Source organism: Panthera pardus, unplaced genomic scaffold, assembly GCF_024362965.1.
Source record: "Panthera pardus isolate Hobbes unplaced genomic scaffold, ASM2436296v1 HiC_scaffold_2, whole genome shotgun sequence".
Classification (NCBI taxonomy): domain Eukaryota; kingdom Metazoa; phylum Chordata; class Mammalia; order Carnivora; family Felidae; genus Panthera; species Panthera pardus.
Genome location: NW_026526765.1, coordinates 106820931 through 106841880, shown reverse-complemented (window position 1 = coordinate 106841880; position 20950 = coordinate 106820931). Strand labels below are relative to the sequence as shown.

The window sequence follows — 20950 nt, the reverse complement described above, 5'->3', positions numbered from 1 at the left end:
TGATACCATTTCTCCCTTAGTTTATGCCTATACTACATAATGAATCACAGTGTTAGATACTGTGTATCTAACTAATGAGCTAAGTGTAGCTCATTAAATTTTTTTTCTAAATGACTTTAGTTTTTTGTAAAAATGATGCCTACTCATAAAAAATTAAGGCAGTATATCCCCAAGCAAGAATAGGAAACCCAAAACAATAACACACCTACATCCAGAGAAAACTATCATTGACAGTAAGTGAACATTATTCCAGATATCTCTTAAACTCAGGACTGTGGCAAAAGAGATGGTGGTGAACAATAAATCCATTTAAATATAAAACTGAGGCTATACAACCATGAAAATTGTGCATATAAATGCTATGAACACTGACAATGTGAAAACAATAATATAACTAACCCAAATTGGAAAATGGAGGAAGGAAAAAGTGGAAAAAATGTTAAGTACACTAATTTCCTCAACCTTTAGGAAAGGAAGTTAATCTGTACGCCTAAAATTGAATCATGTCATTTAAAAAAAAAAAAAAAAAGGAACTCCACTCTCTTACTGTTTTTATGACATTTTTTCATAAAATGGAAGGATTTCTTAGGAAATCTTTTGACACAAAGGAGCATTTGTATAAAATTTAGAAACTCTTTTAGTCTTCCATTTAGTATTTTTATGTTAAATTCAAGGAAAATAAAAATATATTCTCTTCTAAGAAAATTACTTCTTTAACCTTGCTTTTTTCCTCTCCTTGGATCACCACCAGAGGGGAGGAAACAGGGCAAACTGCTGCCTTCAAGACTGGAAAGACAGGTGAACAGAGGGATTTGCAGCTCACCTGAGCACCAGAACAAACTGCCATGGGAACAGGGCTGGGATGAGAAACCTGAACCATCATTGATGAATTACTGGAGGCTCAGTGTGGACAAACCTAAGAGTTAAAAACTCCAGGGGACACAGTCATAGGGAGGCCTCCCCACAATATTGTGAGATTTACCTCTGAGAGTTCAACTAGGTTTTTACAGTAAACATAACAGAAAAATCCCTTAGTGCTTCCTCCAGGGAGGGAGTAAAAGGAACTTTTTTTTTTTTTTTTTTGAAATATACCAGAATACCGTGTTCCTCTTCCTTGCCTTTAAGGGAAAGTAGTTAACTAGAGCCTAACCTTCTGGGGAATTATCAGAGCCTAACTACCTGGGGGAAAGGAAATAGCTAACTTCCTCTAGCTCTAGTCCTCCTTGTGGGAGAAGGGAAATAGCAACTCTAGCCCACTCAAGCCATCCTGCCCCACCTAATGGGGGGGAAAGAAACAAAAACAAAAGCAAATCAGAAAAACAAACCTGAGAAACAATTGTGAAGTCATAGTCCAGAGGCATAGGATCACTAAAGACTAATACCTAACCATAGGACTATAGGGCATCCCCTTCTCCCACACCTCCCCACCACTTTACTAAAGGCCTATTTACAGCAGTTCCTTTCACCTAGTACATCATGAATGGCGACCAGGAAAAAATTACAAGGCATAACAAAAAGCAAAAGACACAGTTTGAAGAGACGAAGCAAGCATCAGAGTAGATATAGCAAGGATGTTAGAATTATCAGACTGGGAATTTCAAACAGCCATCATTAATATGCTAAGAGCTCTACTGGATAAGGGAGACCACATGAAAGAACACATAGGCAACATAAGCAGAGAGATGAAGACGAAAAAGATGAGAAGGAACGAAAAGGAAACACTATAGATTAAAAACACTGTAAGAGAAGTGAAGAATGCCTTTGAATGGGCTTATTACTAGACTGGACACAGAGGAAAGAATCTCTGAGCTAGAGGATATTTATTAGTAGAATCTCTGTAAACCAAAAAGCTGGGAGAATAAAGACTGAACGAAACAAAACAATACCAAGGGCTGTGGAACAACTGCAAAAAGTGTAACATGAATATTGGGAATAGTGTACTTCTTTTAATCAGACCTATGATCATGCACACTTTTTTGGCAGTCACATCATGGTGTTGACTCATGTTGTGCTGTCAGCTAAATGTCCCTCTGTCTTTATATTCTTGCTGCTGCTAGTACTCCTGCTACCCCCTGGATCCATCCCTATATCCTACACCTATAATTGTTTTGTCCTCTGCTTTATACCCAAGACAGCATTATAGGCCAGAAAATGGGTAAGAACCTGGTTGTGTGTTGGTAGAAATATATCCCAACCTTAACTTTGACCTGTTTTTTCACATTCTTGAAAGAGTTAAGCTAGTTAGGACTAATCCATAATCATTTTTGCTTAAGCACCCAGCCATTATTTGTTCTTTGCTTTAATGACAACAATGAAAGATATCATTCTTGCCTTATGCTGCATGAGTGTATAACTGCTTTATTCTCACAATATGTCAGGCTACTTTCTCTGTCAAAGAAAAAGGTGTATTTAATTTTAAATGATTTATCCTTAATTATGCTAGTTGTTTTAGATTAATTTGTGGTGTTCCGCATTTTGACTATGATATGTCAGCATTTGGATTTGCTTTTTATTTATCTTGCTTGAATTCATTGAGCTTCCTGAACGTAAAGACTAACATTTTTCATCAGTTTTGGAAAATTCCCAGACATTATCTCAATTTCAGTTTCTATTTTCTCTTTCTGCAATTCCACCTGTAATGGACCTTCTCACTTTGTCTCCCATTTCTTCTAACCGCCCACAGTTGTTGATTTTTTTTTCCTCTGTGTTTTCCATCTTGTGTTATGTGCGTTTTCAGATATATCTAATTCACTCAATCTCTTTTATTCAGCTATTCAATAGTTCATTGAGTTTAATTTTAGCTATTCATCCCTTCTGAAAGTTGTTTTGATTCTTTTTCCAGTCATGGATGTGGATTTTGTATTCAATTTTTTATTCTCTCCATATAATAAACATACTTGTTTTATTTTTGCAGTCTGAAATTTTGAGAGTCAGGTTCTGTTATTTGTTGTTCCTCTGATTCTCACTCACAATGCCGTTTTTTTTATATATATATATATATATTAATGATATTGTGAAGTCTTTTTATTGGGAGGTTGTTTGTTTTTTTTAAGAACTCTTGAGTGTTCTTTGAAATATGATTGAGGATTTCTTCCTTCGGAGAAGATTTGCCTTTTGTTCCAACAGGCCCATTAAAGTACTATAGATCACTGGTAATTTTAATTAAAAATACTCCTGAGATGTTTTGAGAATATTCATTAGTTTGAGAGCCTGCTTACCTGCATGGACCTGAGACAGACAACCTGTTTTATAGTCTTCTTGTGCTTTTTTAGTAGATGTGTTTATTTCCACCTTTCCAATGAGTAGAGAATCCTTAGATTTATGTGTAGGAGTACTACTTCAGTCCTCATGATTAAAGCCCCAAGTTAAAACCCATTCCTAGATTACTGAGACCACTTAACTCAGTGGCCCAGTAACAAGTGCAATGCCTCTTGCTCTAGTTCTCAGTCCTCTCCTTGTTTTTCAACCCCTTGGTTTTTAGTGAGCTAAGCTATATATTTAAAGAGCTAAGTTATGCATTTATTACATTTTTTAAATGTACTTTATTCAGCTCTTCTTGGTATTTGATTGCAAGAGAATTTTCAGATTACCTTGTATGAAGCCTTACTGGAAATGGAAATCTCATGTTTTTCATATTCAGTTAATATCATTCGTAAAGTTGGAGTGGGGAATAGACATATGGCTAAAGATCGAATTTCTGCCACAACAAATTTACTCCACTTCTATGAAATATTGGCTAAGCCAAGGTCTCGCTATAAAATAACATGTTTGATTCTGAACTTCTTACATGGTGTTTAGACAGAATAACAATATCACCTACCAGTGCGGACATTTTATCATTTTGTGCAGGATTCATTGTTTAGTCTGATTTGGAAAAGAACAAAATTTTCTAAAATTTGAGAGAGATCTTACAAAGATTAATGGCAACCTACATCAGATGTCTAAACTTTTTATGTAGAAATAAATGTGATCCTTCATATGAAATGAGTAAAATTTTAAGTCTTAAGGCTATGTGCAGGTGCATTTAGACTCCTCCTTTTTTCCAAATTGGAGTCTTTCTATTCCTACGTATTGGTCCAACAGATTATGAAGGACATGTAGAACATTATCTCTCAGATTAAACCTTATCTTTTTTTAAATATTTATTTATTTATTTATTTATTATGAGAAAGAGAGAGAGTGTGTGAGTAGGGGAGGGGCAGAGAGAGAGGGAGAGAGAGAGAGAATCCCAAGCAAGCTCCACACTGCCAGCAAAGAGCCTGATGCAGGGCTTGGACCCACAGAGTACAAGATCATGACCTGAGCCGAAATCAAAAGTCAGATGCATAACTGACTGAGCCAGTTAGGCACCCCAAACCTGTCTTTTGATAGATATCTTCTAAGATCATTTAGGCTGAAATACGGCAGGTTCTCCATTAGCCTCCCTCATAGAGCTTGTAAGTGTATATCCGTTTCTAAGTTGACTTGTTTATTCTTTACCTTCTCAACTAGATTACAATGAAAGAAAATAAGCAATTCAGTTCCAAGTGTTCAGTGACCAGAATTAAGATATGTGAGTTTTGTAATTTTTAGTGTTTTGAAACTGCTACATTTTTCATTTTTGTAGCATATGGTATTTAATCCAAACAGTGCATCAGACATAAAAACTTATCAGTAAGTTTTTGAAATCTGTGCATTCTTGAGAAAAGGATATGCCGTTTTAATCTCTTTAGTTAGCCTGAGGTCTCATTTTGTCAGTAATTGATTCTGTAAATAGTAAAAGTAGAAATAGTGTCGGTGGCGGGGGTGAGATAAATAATAATAGAAGCAAACCAATGTTGAGTACACACTCTAGGCCCAGCGTCATGTTAAGTATGGTAAGCAATTTCCATGGAATTGTATTCATTTCTTACAACCTTACTGCTTTTCACCTTTTGAGATGCAGAAACTGAGACTTAGATTGCTTAACTTAGTTGTCTAAGGCCATCCTGCTAGTAATAGGTAAAGCAGAGCTTTAAAGATACAACAAGTTTCCCTTATTTAATTTGGTTAGATATTTCCTGGATATATCTATATATTTTCAAAATTCATGTATAAACTACAACATAGTATACATTCCGATACATGGTAAACCTCCATCCCTGTTCCTGCTGATGATACCATAAATGTAAAACTCACGCCATACACTTATAGTTTTAATACCTGTGACAGGCTTCTATTATGGCTATTTTATGATTTCATCAACAGCCAAGCTGTTGTTTCATTACAAACAGATTCAGTATCTTTGTGATTAAAGCAGCAGGCTAAAAACCATGAAGGGTGTACTGTTTGCTTTGCAATCATTTCCATGTGTTATGAATTCTTATCAGATGTTGGGAAATAGCAGGCTTAAGCTAACTGCAAGTACTACATGTCTGGTCCAAGAAACAGTCATCTGTAGTGGACATATGTTTAGCTGTCAGCTTGCTTAATAAGGTCTCTAAACAAATTCATTTACTGTCCACTTCATTTTTGTAGACTAAAGTTCTTTTCAAAAGCATGTCAAACAGGTCTTAATAACCTTACCTTTTTTTTTTTTTTTGAAGGTGAATGTTAGAAAAGGTCAGTGTTTGAGTTCATCACCCTAATATTAAGATAATATTTCTCATGCCATAAGAAAAAAGAACAGATATAATTCAAAATTTTCCTAAGGCACCTTCCTGGAAACTGGAGAAAATGAGAAAAGCATCTGGGAAAAAATAAAAACTGACTGAAAATTATGCAAGATAATTGTTCTTTGCCATTTTAAATCTTCAATCTCAAGTTTAAAAGCTGCACAATTTTAAAAAAGCAAGATTTTCGGGGCCCCTGGGGGGCTCAGTCAGTTAAGCGTCTGACTTTGACTCAGGTCATGATCTTGCGGTTTGTGAGTTCGAGCCCCACATCGGGCTCCGTGCTGACAGCTCAGAGCCTGGAGCCTGCTACAGATTCTGTGTCTCCCTCTCTCTGCTTCTGTCTGTCTCTCTCTGTCTCTCTGTCTCTCTCTCTCTCTCAAAAATAAATAAACATTAAAAAAATAAATAAAATAAAAATGAAAGATTTTTAACTACTTATATAAAGTAATATAAGCAGTCTGATAAAAATTTAAGCATACTATAGTTATAAAAACTTTCCTGTGTAGTTACTTATTCATAGTGTCTTCTGTTGTATAAAAAAAAATGTTTGGCCAAAAAATAAGGTATTCAATCTAAATGTACTTTTCACCCAGTGAATAGTTAGCAAACTAAGTGAGATCCCACATAAGGAATCAGAAGCCTGTGTCATGTTTACAGTTCCATTACTGACTTGGGCAATATTGAAAAAAATCTCTTAGTGTCTCTATACTTCAACTTTTTGTATCTATGACAAAGATGACTGTTTGGCATCTCACTATTTCCTTAAATAATGGGTGTCAAGATCCTTAATACAAAGAAGTTGAAACAAGACTATCTGTATAATATTATCATTTTTTACACTTATACTATAATTACGACTATGCACTTCAGAAATATGAATTTACACCTTTCTCAGAATGTACTGGGTGATGATAAAAGTGAGGCAAAGAAGGATGCTTTCTTGTGGCCATATAATGATGTTGGGTCTAGGTCTTCTGATAAACATGTCTCTGTTTTTACTGAAGTGTTTTTTTGTTTACTCTTTGGAATGGACATTAGTTTTAAAAAGAACAAACCTGGGCACCTGGGGTAAGTGTCTGACTCTTGGTTTTGGCTCAGGTCGTGATCTCACAGTTCATGGGTTCAAGCCCTACGTCTGGCTCTGCATTGCCAGTGTGGAGCCTGCTTGGGCTTCTCTCTCTGTCCCTCCCCTGCTTGCTTGTGTGTGCGTTCTCTCTCTCTCTCTCTCTCTCTCTCTCTCTCTCTCTGTCCCTCCCCTGCTTGCTTGTGTGTGCGTTCTCTCTCTCTCTCTCTCTCTCTCTCTCTCAAAATATAAATAAACTTTAAAAAAATAAAAAGAAAAAAACCCATCAATCACATTAGAGTAGATACCTTTAATAGCATAGCACTTAGTATCATTTTACCATCAAATTTTACTTAAAATTATTGATTATTTAATTATTTAAATTGCTTATGTAATTTGATAGTTATGAGTTTTTTGGATTATTTTGTCATTAAAAAACCCTGCCTTCTAAGCAGCTGATAGTGCTTTTACTCGTGCTCATCCTTAATCTTTGCACTAGTCTTGTTATAATACATATGCTGAATATAGCCACAATTTATAGATGAGAGAAAACCAAGGCTCAGTGAGGTTGACAACCTTGCCCCAATGCTGTGATCAAGTCCACTTTTTCTATGAAGTGTTGAAAGCTGAGGAAGATTTGAGTAGACAGAGATAGGGAAGAAAGACCATTTTAGGTCACGGAAAGAGCAGGAACAAAGGGGTACATGTGCTGAATCTTAAAGTTTGCCAACGTAATTTTGACTAGTATGTTTCTGGCTAAAATTTAGAGTAACTGTAGAGGATATGTGAGAGATAAGGTTGAAATAGTAGTTTGAAGGTAGCTTTTGGGAGGATTCACATGCTTGAGAAAGAAACTTAGTGCACAATTCAGTAGGATTTAGGGAATTATGAAGATCAGGGGAGTAGAATTGTAGGTTTGGCATAAGTGTGCTAAATGAATGGAAGAATGGCCAAACCAGAGGTACAGAGACCAGGTAGGAGGACTGTTGTGAGTGCAGTTGTGAAAATCCAAACACCTGTCCCTGACCACAGAAAAGAAGAGACTTTGTAAAAGAAGGATGTGACTACTAATCAGCTTAGAAGATACAGGAGAAATACTAGCAGGTAGGCCTGACAACCAGCATTTTGGTGGCTCAAAAACAGGAAAGACAGAAATAAGGTGGTGTTTTTTGAGAAACCAAAATGATCAGTCTGACTTTTAAAATGGTAAATCTGATGTATTTGTGGAATATCAAATGCAAGTATCCATCTGGCAGTTAGAAATACGATTTAAGCTTGAAAGTGGAAATATGTAAAAAGCATCAGGCTAACAATCTTGATTTTATGCACTGAATGCATTAAGATAGATGGTATTGAAGTCCTGAATGTGGATGAGATTTCTAAAGAAAAGAGAAAAAGAAAGAGGGTTGAGACTAAGCTACTGAGAAGCCCCTACATTTGAGAAGCAGGACGTGGAAGAGTAAAAGCCAGTGGAAATAGAGACAGAATATTAGTAAGGTAGGAGGAGATCTGGCATGACACTATGTCTGAGATTCCAAAAGGTCAGAGGTAAGGTGGTCAACAAAGTGAGATTCTACTGAAGGTCTAAGTTAGCATCCAATGGGAAGCTGTGGAAATTTTTTATTAGGAGGTCATAAGTTACTTTTTCTAAGACAGCAGTTTAGTAGTGCATGGTTACTAGTAAAGTATTAAAATAGGTGGAAAGCAGGTAAAGTGAAGCAACAAGAACAGTTGAGAAATTGGTTATAAAAAAAAAAAAAAAGAAAGAAAAAAAAGGAAGCTCAAAGCTGTAGAGAAACTCAAGGAAAATATTCCCATCTGGTCACTCATGAATGCTTGGCATTTAGACTGTCGCAGATTCTCTTCCTAGCCCTGTCTTTTGTTACTAGCCCCCAGCCCCTTAAATCATTTATTCTATAGCCTAATGTTTTAGCATACACCCTGTGTTTCACCACCTCCCTGTTTTCATTTAAACACACTACTTAAGTACCTGCCTCTTCACTGTACCTCCACATGGGTAACTCCTATTCATCTCTCTGGGCCCAAATCAGATGCCTCTTCTGTGAAGCCATCCCTTATTTAGCCTGCTGTAATGTTTCCCTCTCTGAGTTGAAAAATGCTTCAGTCATTTCTTTGTCATGGCAATTAACCATGTTAACTGGGTGAGCCTGGGTGGCTCAGTTGGTTAAGCATCCGACTTCAGCTCAGGTCATGATCTCACGATTTGTGAGTTCGAGCCCTGCGTCGGGCTCTGTGCTGACAGTTCAGAGCCTGGAGCCTGCTTCGGATTCTGTGTCTCCCTCTCTCTCTCTCTCTCTGCCCCTCCCCCGCTCATGCTCTGTCTCTCTCTGTCTCAGAAATAAATATTAAAAGAAAAAACAAACAACTATGTACTGTTATTATTTATTCATGTACGAGATTTATGTCCCTCATTGGAATTTAGGCTCCTTGGAGATTTTCTCAAGGTATTAGTGTACCATAATGTAAAGAATATGGACAATCCCATTTTTAGTTTTTACCTCTATCAGTGACTGATAGACTGTGTGACTTCAGGCTAAGTATTTAATCTCCACAAGCCTCAGACTTCTTTCTGTAAAATGCCTATATCACAGGTTCTTGAGGAGATTAAGTGGTAACTAGGGAGGTGACTGGTTTAAAGAATCTGGCTAACTAGGTTCCTTTCCCTCCTTATTCACTTTGATTTCTGTGCCATCACTCAGAATGGTACCGTACAAATATTAGATGCTCCAGAAATTGTTGAAGAAATTAGTACTTTCTTTGCTATTACTAAATATACAAAGGCTACTATAATTTCTAGGCTGCTATATTTTATTGGGATGATTTGTTTTAAAGACATTCTCTTTTCCAGGGCACCTGGGTGGCTCAGTCAGTTGAGCATCTGACTTCACTTCAGGTCATGGTCTCACAGTTCATGAGTTCAAGCCCCACATTGGACTCCCTGCTGTCGGTGCAGAGCCTGTTTTGGATCCTCTGTCCCTCTCTCTCTCTGTCCTCCCCCCAGTCACACTCTTTCCCTATCAAAAATAAAATATAATATAAACCATAAAATATAAACCATATTAAAATTCAAATGAATTCAGATTAGAAACATACCTATTAGAGAAAAAAGTCAATTAGCTCAGAGTTAATAGTAGCTTACAGAAGCCATTTGTTTTACCATACAAGCAGGAACTAGGCTCTGAAGGCATAAAGATACTGCCTGGACTCTAAAGCAAGCCCATAGTTTAGCAGTGTTCAGGTGACATAAACTCCAGGCTTACAACTTTTGTTCTCATTTTAACAGTTTAAAGATATTCTAGCACCAATGGATAAGATTATATTCTAGACAATATACAGACTGTGACCTAAAGACTAGTTTAAAAACTTGCACTTCATTCTAAGAGTTATGGATTCCTCAAGTACCAACAGATAGTGTTATTTGAATAGTCTGAAAGATTTTAACAATGTTGTAAATTCTGAATCACTTGAAAAATTTAGTATAATGAACCAATTTTTAATAATCTTATAGAACTTCCCTTCTCTATCTTACTTTGTCTTTTTCTAGTTTTTATTCATTATTCACTTTATATGTTATTGAAGTTTTTAAAAAAATTTTTAAATGTTTATTTTTGAGAGACAGAGAGAGAGACAGAGCACGATCAAGGGAGGGGCAGAGAGACAGGGAGACACAGAATCCAAAGCAGGTTCCAGGCTCTGAGCTGTCAGCATAGAACCTGACGTAGGGCTCGAACTCACAAACTGTGAGATCATGACCTGAGCCGAAGTTGGACACTTAACTAACTGAGCCACCGTGGTGCCACTAGCTGTTATTATGGCTACTTAAACAGTGCATCTAAGTCTTTGACTATTTAAGGATAGATTTTTAGAAGCTGGCATTATGCATTCATTGCCCTTTATAAAAATTATGAAGAGTTGATCTCCATATGTAGTAGAGGTAGCATTTATTTGTAGTAAATAACATAATACAGAAATATTCCTACATCGCAAACAACCCTTAACTGTAATGCTATTTTAACATGATCTAAATAATAATAGCTACCATTTGTTGAACATGTATTGTCTGTCCAATATTTTAAATATCTTACCCCCATTTCATAGTTGAGGAAACTGAGTCTCACAGAAGTTAAATAATTGTTCTGAGGCCACTCAGATAATAAGTGTTAGAGTTAGCTTTTAAATCAAGACTTTCTGAATTCAAAGTTAATCCTTTCAATAACTGTGCATTACTACCTCTGCAACAGTATATACTGTCATTGCCTCATTCTTCGCATACTTCAAATGACTCTCATAACTAGTTTGTTTAGCCATCATGCAGCATTTCCTCTTCAACTTTCAAAATAATCTTCCCCTCAAAGACCTTAGTATTCAGAAAACATCATCTAAATTTCTGTATTACTTACCAAATTAAAAATTTTTTTAATTAGTATAATAAAAGATGGTATTTAGTGGATGGAGTAAAGATGTGGTTGCTATTCCCTGTGCTCATATAACTTCAAGAAATAGGAAGTAATTTATCTGAGAAATACATAATGAGAGCCTAAACTGGGCATTGATGTTGAGAGTCAAGAGGAGTATTATACGTGAGAGAGATTGGAAAATGACATACTCCGACAGTGATTCAGTGAAAGGGCGGGGGAACAGTCCCAGAGGAAGTTTAAAGTCTGGTCATTAGGAGGAAAATAGTTCCACATTCAAACAGGGATTTCATGAAAAGGAACAGATTTGGGCAGGGAGGAGATGACTTCAAGTCTGAACATTGCAGCGTCTCGCCTCCACTATCCATCTAGATCTGGGCCCTTGAAATGTGGCTAGTTTAAACTGAGGTGTGCTGTAAGTATAAAATACACACCAGATTTAGAACATTTAGTACCAAAAAAAAAAAAAAGTAAATACAGTATTAATATTTTTATATTGGTTGCATGTTGACATAGTAATATTGTGGACATACTAAGTTAATGAGTTAAAACAAGTTGTTAATTTAACCTGTTTCCTTTTGCTATTTCTTTAATGTGGCAGCTAGGATACTTAATTGCATATGTGTCTTACCTTATATTTCTGTTGGACAGTACTAATGTACAGGAAGGTTTATAACAGTTAAAAATGCAGGACCAAACATTCAGAGCAAAACATCTAGATTTGGAAATAACCTATATGAAAGTGATATCTGATGTTATGAGATTAGACAAATGTTATGAGATTAGACAAAATGCCATTGTACAAGGTACAGAAATGGGAAAAATACCAAGAATTATAGATTGAGAAAAGAAAGAGTAATTAGAATAAGGATTGGAGAATCAATACTCTAAAATGGTACATAGTCTGATTAGGATAGAATTTCAAGAAGGAAGGAGTGGTTAATATTGAATGATAGAGAAGCCAAAGAGGAAAAGGAAGACTGAGAAAAGACCATTGAATTTGGTTGATACAGAAGCAGTTTCAATAGAGTATAAGAAGGATAGATTGCAAGAGATTAAGAAGTTTGAGGCTGAGAAAGTAGACTCTATATATAAACTGTTCTTTCAGGCCAAGAGTCCAGTGGTAAAGATAATCATCACTTGATTGGAGCAGAGTCCAGGGAAATTTGAGTATGTTTGTTGGCTGAATGAAAGGATTAGTAAAGTAGGAGTGCTTGGAGTTGTAAAGAAGAAAAGATAATTGCTATATGGCAGTCCTAACGCACTGGGTCCCAAACCTGAATGCGTATTGGAATCAACCAGAACTTGTTACAAGGACAAATTCCCAGGCAACATCTCACATCTAACAAAATAACATTCTCTGGAGGTTTGTCTCTAGGAACATGTTGTGAACAAGGTCTTCTAGGTAATTATCACATATTCATAAGGACAAACAAGTCAAGAAAATTAAAGGTGCTGGTGAGGACATTAGTGAAATAGCTGACCGTATCATCTAGAATGGATAGAGAGCCAGTTGGGTTAGAATAGGGCTGACAGATCATGAACTATGAAGAAGCTGGCTTTCATTATTATATTGAGTGAGAACAGGTTCAATAGCAATGAAAAACTGAGGAAGTAGGTAGTAGATTTAAAAAAAATTTTTTTAATGTTTGTTTGTTTGTTTTGAGAGAGAGAGCAGGGAAGGGGCAGACAGAGAGAGGGAGACATAGAATCCAAAGCAGGCTCCAGGCTCTGAGCTGTCAGCACAGAGCCTGACACGGGGCTCGAACTCAGGAAATTTGAGATCATGACCTGAGCTGAATTTGGACGTTTAACCGACCAAGCCACCTAAGCACCCCAAGTAGGTAGTAGATTTTAATTAGAAGGAATTTTCAGAATTCAGGATCTTGGAGGCCAAGCAGATACAAATTATAGCCATTTGTGTTTGATGTAGAAAAGAGGTAGTAAGAATTGAGTTGTGCACATTGTACGACCTATTACTTTGGTAACTAATATATGACATGCTTTAAAAGAAAAATAAAGTATGAGATTTGGGGACCAGGAAGAAGCACAAAGTTTGAATCAGTATGGAAGTATTTAGATTTAAGATCCTGGTAAACTGTGGCTTGGGTGTCTTTGGAGACCTTTTCTAGACTTGTTGCCTACTTGGGTTTACAGTGGTTCTTTGAGTGTCTGTTATCCACTCTAGCTTTTACTGAAATAGAGTAGATGCCTGACATTCAAAGTTTGACTGGCCACTAGTGACCCTAAGTGTTCATATCATGGGTAATTAATTTTTTATAAGCACATGAATTTGAATATGTCCTAAAACTGGCTTTGTAGAAGCTAGCCACCTAGTGACTTGTAGTGAAGTCAATATTTATATCCCAGTTTACCTTTAATACATGATTGTACTAATCATCAGAATACCTCAGCCTTGTAGGTTTCACAGAAGAGGAAATTTTTTGCCAAATTATGGTATTAAGTGGGTTAAAAATTAATTGAGTTTAAAAAACTGAGTTTAAAAACATTTTAGCACCGCACCTAGCATGTAATTGCTTAATAAATGGTAGCTACTGGTGCCAGTTGAGGAATTCACCAAGTTTTAAAGCCACATCTTTTTGTGTATGTGCAAGTTTAGTAAGTAGAATTTATATTAAAATTTTGTTTTGATTCAGGATCTTCATGAATTATTAAACTGGAATTAGAATGCTAAACTGGCAAGTGAATTAGAATAGTGGGATATTTATCATTTATCTATTTCTGTTTAACATACTTGATAGGGAGTATATTTTATAGGTAATTCATATTATATTGCTATTCTAAAAAATGACAGCTTCTAAAATACTCGATAGCTCTGTTTCCATAGCACAATACACAGGTAAGAAACAAAATGAATTACATTATTTTTTTGTGTTTTTTTAGGGATTTAGTGTATGTAAAAAACAATATGCCTGTTTTTGCTAAACAATTTTTTTTTTCCGTGTATTATGTACTTTATATAACTGTTTTTGCTTTACAGTGACGAGCTCCGAAAAGAAGCAAGACAGTTAAAGCGGGAACTGTTAGCAGCAAAACAAAAAAAAGTAGAAAATGCAACAAAACAAGCAGAAAAAAAAAGTGAAGGTAAGGATATTTATCAGGTTTTTATTTTCACTTGTACAACATTACCCTCTTCCCTCCATCTCCCCTTCCTTCCTTTTCTCCTCTTTCCCTCCTCCCTCCTTTCTAAGTTTTGCTTTTTTTTTTTTTTTTTTAATACTTAGACAGTTAGCCAATAAAATAAATTTCCATTTAGGATTTTGTCTACGAAGTAAATTCAGTCAAACATGATCATAACTGGTATTCTAAGAAGCTTAATGAAAACTAAGAGACTTGTCCTCAGGCAAAACTTAAATGTTGCCATAACACATGTCTAGGAGTGCACAAGAATGGAATGTTCATTTCTTATATTGCATACCCTTTAAAACATTTTTAAAAAGCATTTAGGCCCTATATTTGGGACTTGTGTAAATATTTGTGCATTGGTTTGAATAGTATGAAATATAAACTCTTGTTTTTTGTTTGTTTTTGTTAAGATACTGAAAATCTAAACTATCAATAAAGCTGATAAAAAATTAATCAAAATAATACCCTTCTATTTATATAGGTTAAATATATTCTTAATTTTACTATGATTTTTATGAAGCTATTAGGGCTTTATTTTAAGTTTATTTACTTTGAGAGAGAGAGCACAAGTGGGGTAGGTGCAAGGGGTGAGAGGGAGAGGGAGAGGCAGGGAGAGAGAGAGAGAGAGAGGGAGGGAGGGAGGGAGAGAGGGAGAATCCCAAGCAGGCTCCATGATGTCAGCATAGAGCCCAACACAGGGCTCAATCTCATGAACTGTGAGATCATGATTTGAGCCAAAATCAAGAATTGGATGCTTGACCAACTGAGCCACCCAGGCACTTCAGCATTAGTATTTATTTTAAGTAGCACAGGTAATAACCACATAACTATCTAAAGGACATAGTTCTTAGATTATTTGCACCATATCCCCCAGTGACTGTTATAGTAAAGGCAGGTACTTAATGAAGAATTCAAAGTCACCAAAATATATTTGAATGAAACTATTAAAAAATTAACTCCCCATGATGACACAAATTATAAGCTCTATTTAAAAGAAAGGAAAGGGGCACCTGGGTGGCTCAGTAGGTTAAGCATCCGACTTCAGCTCAGGTCATGAGCTCGCAGTTTATGAGTTTGAACCCCACATCAGGCTCTGTGCTGACAGCTCAGAGCCTAGAGCCTGCTTGGAAATCTTCATCTACCTCTCTCTCTGCCCCTCCCCTGCTCACACTCTGTCTCTCTCTCAAAAAAATAAACATTAAAAAAAATTAAAAAGAAAAGAAAAGAAAAGATAAACTTATGTGTGACCAGGTCATGTAGATAAAGTATAACCCTGAACAGAAACAAGCTATATTGGCAATACTGCGACTTGAAAGAAATACAGTGAAGGTTATTTTATTTTTAAGCTTAATTTTTTTTTTTTTTAATGTTTATTCATTTTTTTTTTGAGAGACAGAGAGAGACAGAGCATGAGCGGGGAAGGAGCAGAGAGAGAAGGAGACGCAGAATCCGAAGCAGGCTCCAGGCTCTGAGCTGTCAGCACAGAGCCCGACGCAAGGCTCGAACTCACGAACTGTGAGATCATGACCTGAGCTGAAGTCGGGCGCTCAACTGACTGAGCCACCCAGGCACCCCTATTTTTTAAGTTTAGACATAATTTTCTCAGAGTATTGTTCCTTATAATTAAAAGCATTTTAAATATATGAGAGTAATTCCTTTCAACTAGAAAGATCTTTTACTTAAATTTTAATTCATTTTTGAGCAAATAATTATTAGTACTCCCGTTCCTCAAGAACCATGCAGGACTAGGGGTATGAAGTTGGCAATGGATGGAGGTTCTTACCTTTATAGTTCATGATCTAGTCAGAGTGAGAGAATTGGAAATAGATAATTACTGCAATAGTGCTTTATAGTTAAGGCTTATATTAAATATAAGTAGTGCTGTTTTAAATTATTTATCTGCCTTTAAAATATTAAATACAATTAAAGAAACGTTTGAGTCTTAGAATGATTTCTTAACACAAAAGAGAAGATTTCTTCTAGAGCTTATTTCAGTCTGTTGATGAGAAAGCCATATAAAACCATTTTGTTATGCCATAATTAGAGAATTATATTAGGAATTACTTTTCTCAATTTAATTTTCCTTATATCTTCTAGAAATATCCTGGAGTTTCCTTAAATCTGAATATCATTTAAAATTAGCTTCTACAAAAAATGGGTCATTTTATTTATTTTTGATTGCTTTGTTTTGAAATAATTTTAGACTTCCAGATAAGTTGCAAATACAGAATTCCCATATACCTTTAACATGAAGGTCTTATATAACCATAGTACAATGGTGAAAACCAAGCAATTGATGTTAATACATGACTGTTAACTAACTACAGACCTGATAAGAATTTCACCCATTTTCCCACTACCATTGTTTTTCTCTTCTGTTTTTCCATCCAGAAATTCCATACTGTATTGAGTCATCATGTTCCTCCTTAGTATCCTCTGATCTATGACAGTTCCTCAATTTTTTCTTATCTTTCATGTCTTTGACACTTTGAGGAGTCCTAGTTAGATATTTTGGGGAATGTCTCATTTGAGTTTGTCTGATGTTGTCTTGTGATTAGATTAAGGTTATGCTTTTTTTTTTTTTTTTTTTTTTTTTGGCAAGATTGCCACAGAAATGATATGTCCTTCCCAGTGCATTATAAAGTTGTCTGTTGTCTTTTTACTGGTAATACTGCCTCGATGACTAATTTAAAGTGGTGTCTGTTGAGTTGCTACACTCTAAAGTTACTCTTTCCCTTTGAGATTTTAAGTATTTGGGGGGAGATACTGTGAGACTATTCTGTTTCTTTTCAAGCTTACCTCCGCTAATTTTAGTATCCATTGGTGGATCTTGCCTATAGGCAACAGTTATTTACTGTGGTGTTCTAATGGTAACTTTTTATTTTCCTTTTTCTTACTACTTTTATTACTTGGAATTCTTTAAGAAAGAGTCTCTCTCGCTCTCTTTCTCTATTACTTATTTATATCATTATTCACTTATTTATATCAATATGAACTTGTGAACATTTATTTTATTCTATGTGTTATAATCCCAAACTATCATGATTTATTTTGTTGTTCAGATAGTACCAGAATTGGTCATTAGTAGTTCTTTCAGGTTGGCTCCTGTGTCTTTTCAACTGGCTCCCACTTTGAGAACATTTTTACTTTCTAGCACTAGAAGCCCAAATTGATCTTGTGGTTTCCCTTCTCCAGGCCTGGAATCAACCACTTCAGGGAATTCTTGTTTTCCATTGTATTTAGAAACCAAGATCTAGGCACTAAGTCAGTCTTTTTATTTTGATTCTAATAATTTTAGAATGCTATTAGGAGCAATTTTGTATTATCACCATCTTGTTAAAATGCTGAACAAAATTTGCTTTTAGCCCCTATCTGTGATGCGTTATAAATTACCTTTTTCTTGGAATTGTATTTCCTCTAAACTTACTTGATCTTTTTAAATTGACTAGTATGTATAATGTTAGAAAAATGTTTATTACAGAGGCGCCTGGTGGCTCAGTCAGTTAAGCGTCCAATTTTGTCTCAGGTCATGACCTCACGGTTCGTGGGTTCGGGCCCCACATCAGGCTCTGTGCTGACAGCTCAGAGCTTGGAGCCTGCTTCAAATTCTGTGTCTCTTCCCTGCCCTTCCTCGCTCGTGCTCTCTCTTTCTCAAAAGTAAATTAAACATTAAAAAAAATTCTTTTAATTTATTATGGAAGATTTGTGAATTTTAAGCCTCCCTGAATATATGTCAGAACTTAGCCTATCTTCCCAGGTGAAAGATATTCCATGGTTAGAACTATATAAACTCTGGGAACGGATCCAAAAGTTCTCATAAGCATTTTCATAGTAAGATCATCACATGAAAAGAAGTTGAAAGTGATATTTAACCTTGGCTCTATAACTTCATACATCGTCTGAACCAATTCAAGAAAGATTTCTTGATTGGGCTATATGGCTGCATATCTGGCTTTTTTTTTTTTTTTTAAGTTTATTTTATTTTGAGAGAAAGAGAGAGAATGAGCAGGGGAGAGGCCGAGAGAGGAAGAGACAGAATCCTAAGCAGACTCCTCACTATCAGCACAGAGCCTGACATGGGGCTTGACCTCATGAACCGTGAGATCATGACCTGAACCAAGATTAAGAGTCAGACGCTTAACTGAGCCACCCACACATCCGTGCGTATAATGCCCCTGAATTATAAAAGCCTCTGCGTATCTGGCTTTTATAAGACACTTTATTTTAATCCAAGACTAAATTATCTGAGTATTATGGCAACTCTGGATGGTTTGGTCTTTTGAATATTATATGCTATATCTAGAAATTTAATTTGCCAACAAACTTAGAAGTAGATAATCCATTATTAAAAAGTATTTTGAATATTTTGATGTATAAACTATTGTGTAATATAGACCTATCTTCCAAACAAATTTACATCTGGATGCATGTACCACATCTGCTAATTTAGAGAGTCTAAAAATACATTAATTTTGGTGTTTTTTTTAAGTTTTTTATTTATTTTCTGAGAGAGACACAGAGAGAGAGAGAGAGAGAGAGAGAGCTCATGCACGCACAAGTGAGGGAGGGGCAGAGAGAGAGAGAGAAAGAGAAAGAATCCCAGGCAGCCTTCACACCAGCAGCACAGAGACTGGTGCACTGGGCTCAAACTCAGGAGCCATCAGATCATGACCTGAGCCAAAAGCAACAGTCAGATGCTGAACTGACTGAGCCAGCCAGGAGCTCCAATTTTGTTATTTTTAATAGTAATTTTTGATAGTAATATTAAGTGCTTGTTATATGTAACACTAAAGGTTAGAAGAATACTTTAGAATATTATATCTTATCAAAAAATAAACAGGAAAGTATTAAAACTTTTAAGTCTAGTTACTAACAGTGAAGTTATTTAAGCCTGTGTGACTCTATTCTCTTGTCGTAAATCCATGTAGAAAATGTTTTGTGTACCCCTCAAGATTCTTGTAAGAAGTAAATTAAATAATGAGAAGACCTTTAATAAATGTACAGTGGTGTATAAAAATAATTTTAAATTCTAAGAAGAAAAATATAGCTATTTCTGGTTTCATTTTGTCCTATCAAAATCCTACAAATGGAAATTTTGAATTTTTTTTTTTTTTTTTTTTTTTAGCGTTTATTTATTTTTGAGACAGAGACAAAGCATGAACAGGGGAGGGTCAGAGAGAGGGAGACACAGAATCTGAAACAGGCTCCAGGCTCTGAGCTGTCAGCACAGAGCCCGACGCGGGGCTCAAACTCACGGACCGCGAGATCATGACCTGGGCCGAAGTCAGCCGCTTAACCGACTGAGCCACCCAGGCGCCCCTGGAAATTTTGAATTTTAATACTGTGTTAGTTGCAGTTAAAGCCTGTAATCAATATAGCTATATATAAATACAACATAAATCAAAATTTCAAAATAAATATTTCTTTCATATGCTTTCTAAGTTACATTTCTATAATCCTATTCTTTGTTAAAAAGGTTTTAAGTGTGAGCTTGACTATATTCTTTTTTTTTTTAACGTTTATTTATTTTTGAGACAGAGAGAGAGCATGAACGGGGGAGGGTCAGAGAGAGAGGGAGACACAGAATCTGAAACAGGCTCCAGGCTCTGAGCTGTCAGCACAGAGCCTGACATGGGGCTCAAACTCATGGATCACGAGATCATGACCTGAGCCGAAGTTGGACGCTTAACCGACTGAGCCACCCAGGCGCCCCAGCTTGACTACATTCTTAAGTAAAACATCCAGTAGTATTATTTCCTGATTTTCTGAATTTATCTGGCGAGTCTAACACTTGTTTACTATTGCCACTTCATTTTAGAATTTAGTGTATTATCCTCAGATTAAAAGCACTTGGTGAAAAAAAACATCAGAACAAAAAAGCTTTGTGTTCTAATGCTTGTGCATTAATCTACCCCGTTCTGGCCTTCTTGTGTGAATGGAGGCATCCTATTTAGCATTTAGCCAGGTGTTCTAATAGATGTGATACTTTATTGGGCTTTTGTCATCTTAGGAAATCTTTAATCAGAGAGTAATATTCCTTTGGTTTGATAATCTTTACCCAATTTCTTGGACTGGATCCTTAGCCAGATTGGTATAAGACAAACAGGAATTTATATTCTAACTATGGTTGTACTTCTAAGTCTCTTCTGTCACCTTCGGCAAGTTACTGTAAAATCAAGACCCATCTATTTCTCTTTATATAAGTTAAAGATAAAATCTGCTATTCGTGTTTTTATAATGTTTTACTATTAAGTATTTACTTCTTATTAACTCCTTCAATTACATTATGGCAGAAGATAAAATACTTTTGTTGCCTTTACATCAGTAAATACTTTAGGCCCCATACAATTGAACAATCCTGAATGTATTGCTGTTTGATGTTACCTAATTGTGGTGATAGTGCCATGGGTATAGGCACATGTCCAAAACCATCAAAGTGTGTATGTCCAACAAGTGCAGCTCTTTTATACGCCAATTATGCCCCAACAAAGCTGTCCCCCCAAGAATATTGATCTATAGCCCCCAAATCTCTTAACATCTCTGCTCTAGTAAGAAAATATACACTTACAATTGAGCCAACCTATTAATCTGTTTTAAACCAATGTAAAACAAAGCTTCTCTATGTATTAAAAATGTATATAGGACCATCCATTGTCTTTTCAGTCTTCCCA

The 20950-nt window shown here is 35.9% G+C and overlaps 1 protein-coding gene across 3 annotated transcripts in view; it reads left to right on the top strand.

The window, feature by feature from the left end:
* Positions 1-20950, top strand: part of CWC27 (CWC27 spliceosome associated cyclophilin) — a 194950-nt gene that overhangs the window by 79090 nt on the left and 94910 nt on the right. For all 3 annotated transcript variants that reach the window (XR_002071342.2, XM_019414333.2, XM_019414334.2), the window contains exon 11: positions 14134-14237. Coding sequence is in view for 2 of the 3 variants with exons in the window: in XM_019414333.2 (XP_019269878.1) it covers positions 14134-14237 (104 nt within the window). In the remaining variant the exon portion in view is untranslated. The remainder of the gene's footprint in view (positions 1-14133; positions 14238-20950) is intronic.